Genomic DNA, 6485 nt, shown 5'->3' with positions numbered 1-6485 from the left:
GGAAAACTGCCAAGGAAGACCTTCCCTTCACCAAGGCCGCCACACCGAGTCCGAGTTCCCCGACGGGGCTCCGGGCGAGACGGCGGCCGGCACGGAGCCTGCGGTGCCGGCGTAGACCGGGATGACGGCGCCGCTGGGCGCGAAGCTGGCGTTGGGGATGAGGAAGGCAAACTGTCCGTCGCTGGCGGGAAGGATCTGGAAGCCGCCGTAGACTTTGGCGGCGTCCGAGGCGGGCGACGAGGCTCCTTTGCAGGGCACGGCGCCCATGGGCAACACCTGCGCCGGAGGCATTTGCACCAGCGCCTGGCTGAAGGAGGGGTGCGTGGGCCCGGCGGAGGACGGCGGCGGGTGCTGGCCGGAGAAGGCGTTGATCTGCGTCATGCAGTTGGTCAGGTGACCCAGCAGCCGCGTCCTCACCTCCGTGTTCACGCCCTCGCAGGTGGACAGGAAGCGGGTCACCTCGTTGGTGCACTCGCTGAAGCCCGCCCGGTACTTGCCCAGCACGCCGGGGTCCGTGTTGAGGGCGGCTGCAGAACCATCAGACAGGTCAGAAGCGGGACACACGGCGAACGTGGACCGGGTCGGCCACACCCACCTGTCATCTGGGCTCTTTGCAGGTTCCGCAGGTGTTTGACCGTCATCTCCAAGATGTCCGCCTTCTCCAGTTTGGAGTGTCTGGAGCTCTGAGGGAGCAGCAGCACGTTATCATTATCACCGCCGCCTTTCAACTGGCGGGACACAAACTCACGTCTTTCTTCAGCGCGTCCAAGATGAGCGTCTTCAGGTGACCCAGACTCTCGTTGATGCGAGCCCGGCGACGTTTCTCCATGATGGGCTTGGACGACTGCCAGGACAAGGAGGAGAGGAAGCTGTCAGCCCACTACATGCTTGCTGCTACACATGTTGCTCACATGTTGTTCACATGTGTAAAGATGATGATTAACATGTTGTTCACATGTTGTTCACATGTGTAAAGATGTTGATTAACATGTTGTTCACATGTTGTACACATGTTGTTCACATGTGTAAAGATGTTGATTAACATGTTGTTCACATGTTGTACACATGTTGTTCACATGTTATTCACATGTGTAAAGATGATGATTAACATGTTGTTCACATGTTGTTCACATGTTGTACAAATGTTCACATGTTGTTCACATGTGTAAAGATGTTGATTAACATGTTGTTCACATGTGTACAGATGTTGATTAACATGTTGTTCACATGTTTACAGATGTTGATTAACATGTTGGTCACATGTGTACAGATGTTGATTAACGTGTTGTCCACATGTGTACAGATGTTGATTAACATGTTCACATGTGTACAGATGTTGATTAACATGTTCACATGTGTACAGATGTCTATCAAAATGTTGTTCACACGTGTACAGATGTTGATTAACATGTTGTTCACATGTGTACAGATGTTGTACGACATGTTTACACATGTTGATTAACATGTTGTTCACATGCTTACAGGTGTTGATTAACATGCTGTTCACACGTGTACAGATGTTGATTAACATGTTCACATGTGTACAGATGTTGATTAACATGTTGTTCACACGTGTACAGATGTTGATTAACATGTTGTTCACATGTGTACAGATGTTGATTAACATGTTGTTCACATGTGTACAGATGTTGATTAACATGTTGTTCACACGTGTACAGATGTTGATTAACATGTTCACATGTGTACAGATGTTGTACGACATGTTTACAGATGTTGAGTAACATGTTGTTCACATGTTAACAGATGTTGATTAACATGTTGTACGACATGTTTACAGATGTTGAGTAACATGTTGTTCACATGTTTACAGATGTTGATTAACATATTGTTCACATGTGTACAGATGTTGATTAACATGTTGTTCACATGTTTACATATGTTGAGTAACATGTTGTACGACATGTTTACAGATGTTGAGTAACATGTTGTTCACATGTGTACAGATGTTGAGTAACATGTTCACATGTGTACAGATGTTGAGTAACATGTTGTTCACATGTGTACAGATGTTGATTAACATGTTGTTCACATGTGCACAGATGTTAATTAACATGTTGTACGACATGTTTACAGATGTTGAGTAACATGTTGTTCACATGTGTACAGATGTTGATTAACATGTTGTTCACATGTGTACAGATGTTGAGTAACATGTTGTTCACATGTGTACAGATGTTGAGTAACATGTTGTTCACATGTGTACAGATGTTGTACGACATGTTTACAGATGTTGAGTAACATGTACAACATGTTTACAGATGTTGAGTAACATGTGGTTCACATGTTAACAGATGTTGATTAACATGTACGACATGTTTACAGATGTTGAGTAACATGTTGTTCACATGTGTACAGATGTTGATTAACATGTTGTTCACATGTGTACAGATATTGAGTAACATGTTCACATGTGTACAGATGTTGATTAACATGTTGTTCACATGTGTACAGATGTTGATTAACATGTTGTTCACATGTTTACAGATGTTGAGTAACATGTTGTTCACATGTGTACAGATGTTGATTAACATGTTGTTCACATGTTTACATATGTTGAGTAACATGTTGTACGACATGTTTGCAGATGTTGAGTAACATGTTGTTCACATGTGTACAGATGTTGAGTAACATGTTGTTCACATGTGTACAGATGTTGAGTAACATGTTGTTCACATGTGTACAGATGTTGATTAACATGTTGTTCACATGTGCACAGATGTTAATTAACATGTTGTACGACATGTGTACAGATGTTGATTAACATGTTGTTCACATGTGTACAGATGTTGAGTAACATGTTGTTCACATGTGTACAGATGTTGAGTAACATGTTGTTCACATGTGTACAGATGTTGTACGACATGTTTACAGATGTTGAGTAACATGTACAACATGTTTACAGATGTTGAGTAACATGTGGTTCACATGTTAACAGATGTTGATTAACATGTACGACATGTTTACAGATGTTGAGTAACATGTTGTTCACATGTGTACAGATGTTGATTAACATGTTGTTCACATGTGTACAGATATTGAGTAACATGTTCACATGTGTACAGATGTTGATTAACATGTTGTTCACATGTGTACAGATGTTGATTAACATGTTGTTCACATGTGTACAGATGTTGATTAACATGTTGTACGACATGTTTACAGATGTTGAGTAACATGTTCACATGTGTACAGATGTTGATTAACATGTTGTTCACATGTGTACAGATGTTGAGTAACATGTTGTTCACACGTGTACAGATATTGAGTAACATGTTGTTCACATGTGTACAGATGTTGAGTAACATGTTCACATGTGTACAGATGTTGAGTAACATGTTGTTCACATGTGTACAGATGTTGAGTAACATGTTGTTCACATGTGTACAGATGTTGATTAACATGTTGTTCACATGTGTACAGATGTTGATTAACATGTTGTTCACATGTGTACAGATGTTGAGTAACATGTTGTTCACATGTGTACAGATGTTGATTAACATGTTGTTCACATGTGTACAGATGTTGAGTAACATGTTGTTCACATGTGTACAGATGTTGAGTAACATGTTGTTCACACGTGTACAGATGTTGATTAACATGTTGTTCACATGTGTACAGATGTTGATTAACATGTTCACATGTGTACAGATGTTGAGTAACATGTTGTTCACATGTGCACAGATGTTGAGTAACATGTTGTTCACACGTGTACAGATATTGAGTAACATGTGGTTCACATGTGTACAGATGTTGATTGAAATGTTGTCCAAATGGTTGAAAAATATGATGAAAATGTAAAAGATGTTAAAATAGTTGAAAATGTTCAAGATGTTAAAAAAAAGTTGAAAATGTTAAAGATGTTAAACATAAAGACGTTAAATGGTTTAAGATGTTGACGATGTTAAATATGTCAAAAATGGTTGAAGATGATGAAAATGTTCAAAATGTTAAAATAGTTTTAAAGATGTTTATGATGTTAGAAAAATAAAAATGTTTAAAACATTTAATGGTTTAAGATGTTGAATATGTTAAAAATGGTAGAATATGATGAAAATGTAAAAGATGTTTAAAAAAAAGTTTAAAATGTCCAAGATGTTAAAATAGTAGAAATGGTTGAAGATGTTAAAATAGTTGAAAATGTTCAATATGTTAACAAAGTTGAAATGGTTGAAGATGTTAAACATGGTTGAAGATGATGAAAAGATAAAAGATGTTAAAATAGTTGAAAATGGTCAAGATGTTAACAAAGTTGAAATGTTTGAAGATAATGAAATTGTAAAAGATATTTAAAAATATGTTGAAAATGTTCAAGATGTTAAAGTGGAACTGGTTATGTTAAAATAGTTGACAATATTCAAGCTGGTAAAATAGTTGACAATGTTGAAGATGTTAACAAAGTTTAAATGGTTGAAGATGATGAAAAACATGTTGAAAATGTTGAAGACGTTAAAAAAGCTGAAATGGTTGAAGATGATGAACATGTAAAAGATGTTAAAATAGTTGACAATATTCAAGCTGGTAAAATAGTTGAAAATGTTGAAGATGTTAAGAAAGTTGAAATGGTTGAAGATGATGAAAATGTAAAAGATGTTAAAATAGTTGAAAATGTTGAAGATGTTAAAAAGTTAAAATGGTTGAAGATGATGAACATGTAAAAGATGTTAAAATAGTTGACAATATTCAAGCTGGTAAAATAGTTGAAAATGTTGAAGATGTTAAGAAAGTTGAAATGGTTGAAGATGATGAAAAACATGTTGAAAATGTTGAAGACGTTAAAAAAGCTGAAATGGTTGAAGATGATGAAAATGTAAAAGATGTTAAAATAGTTGAAAATGTTGAAGATGTTAAAAAGTTAAAATGGTTGAAGATGATGAAACATGTAAAATATGTTAAAATAGTTGAAAATGTTGAAGATGTTAAAAAACTTGAAATGGTTGAAGATGATGAAAATGTAAAATATATTTTAAAATATGTTGAAAATGTTGAAGGTGTTAACAAAGTTGAAATGGTTGAATATGATGAAAAACATGTTGAAAATGTTGAAGATGTTAAAGTGGAAATGGTTGAAGATGATGAGAATGTAAAAGATGTTAAAATAGTTGACAATGTTGAAGATGTGAACAAAGTTGAAATGGTTGAAGATGATGAAAAGATAAAAGATGTTAAAATAGTTGAAAATGGTCAAGATGTTAACAAAGTTTCAATGTTTGAAGATAATGAAATTGTAAAAGATATTTAAAAATATGCTGAGAATGTGCAAGATGTTAACAAAGTTAAAATGGTTGAAGATGTTGAAAATGTTCAAGATGTTAAAGTGGAACTGGTTGAAGTTGATGAAAATGTAAAAGATGTTAAAATAGTTGACAATGTTGAAGATGTTAACATAAATGGTTGAAGATGACGAAAAGATAAAATATGTTAAAATAGTTGAAAAAGTTGAAGATGTTAACAAAGTTGAAATGTTGAAGATGATGAAAAGATAAAAGATGTTAAAATAGTTAACAATGTTGAAGATGTTAACAAAGTTGAAATGTTGAAGATGATGCAAAACATGATGTTAAAAAAGATGTTAAAAAAGGTGAAAAAGAGCGAAAAGGTGAAGTCACCTTTCTGTGCTCCGAGGCGGTCTTGGGTTTATCCGGGGTGGAGTTGATGCTGGCCGGCGTGGCAGCGACGGGCGACGCGGAGTTCTTCTCCATGATGTCGGCAGGCATGTCCAATGTCGGCGTGACGTGGCCGGCCGCTAAAAGTCCGCAGCAGGCAGCTAATAAGTTCCCGCGAAGGTCCGACAGCAAATCCGGCAAAGTTCGAGTCCTTCCACGCGGACGTGCTCCTGCAAGCGTGCTTGTGGTGCGTGTCCGTGCGTGCGTGCGTGCGTGTGTCGGCGGCGCTGCGTGTGGCGCGCATTTATATCCCGCCCTGCACGCGAGCGGCTCGTGTGAAACTTCCCAAACTTTCTTTCCCACACTAACTTTCAGCCAATCAGCGGCGAGCACACGCGGCCCCACTTTGCGCCAATCAGCGGCGAGCACGCGCGGCCCCCGAGGGAGGACGGCTCGTGGTCGGCGGCCTCCCATTGGCTGTCTGGCGGCGTGCAGCTGGCGGCCAATGGCGCGCCGCCCGGACTGACGACTGACGCTGAGGGCGCCGCCGGGAAACTTCCTCCCGGTCTTCAATCATCACACGACGGCCGCCCGCACCGGGAGCTGCCGCCGACACCCTTTCACTACCGGAACTACTAACTACAACAACTACTAATACTAATACTGAAACAACAATTGTACATACATACATATACACACATACATACACACACACACACACACACATATATATATATATATATATATATATATATATATGTGTGTGTGTGTGTGTGTGTGTGTGTGTGTGTGTGTGTGTGTGTGTGTGTGTGTTGAGTCTACAAAGTATGCACAGTTGACAGTTAGCACGCTAAGCCAATA

At 39.0% G+C, this 6485-nt stretch overlaps 1 protein-coding gene across 1 annotated transcript in view; it reads right to left on the bottom strand.

Annotated features, from left to right (window-relative positions):
• Positions 1-6208, bottom strand: part of her6 (hairy-related 6) — a 6382-nt gene extending 174 nt beyond the window's left edge. Inside the window, exons 1-4 of the mRNA XM_062027612.1 lie at positions 5628-6208; positions 749-844; positions 596-683; positions 1-527 (exon numbers count right to left, since the gene is read on the bottom strand). The exon at positions 1-527 is cut by the window's left edge and continues 174 nt beyond it. Coding sequence (XP_061883596.1) covers positions 28-527; positions 596-683; positions 749-844; positions 5628-6098 — 1155 coding nt within the window. The 5' untranslated portion in view covers positions 6099-6208 and the 3' untranslated portion in view covers positions 1-27. The remainder of the gene's footprint in view (positions 528-595; positions 684-748; positions 845-5627) is intronic.
• Positions 6209-6485: the final 277 nt, after the last annotated feature.

Source organism: Entelurus aequoreus, linkage group LG19, assembly GCF_033978785.1.
Source record: "Entelurus aequoreus isolate RoL-2023_Sb linkage group LG19, RoL_Eaeq_v1.1, whole genome shotgun sequence".
In the NCBI taxonomy this organism is placed as follows: Eukaryota; Metazoa; Chordata; class Actinopteri; order Syngnathiformes; family Syngnathidae; genus Entelurus; species Entelurus aequoreus.
This window is presented reverse-complemented; position numbering and strand designations above follow the sequence as displayed.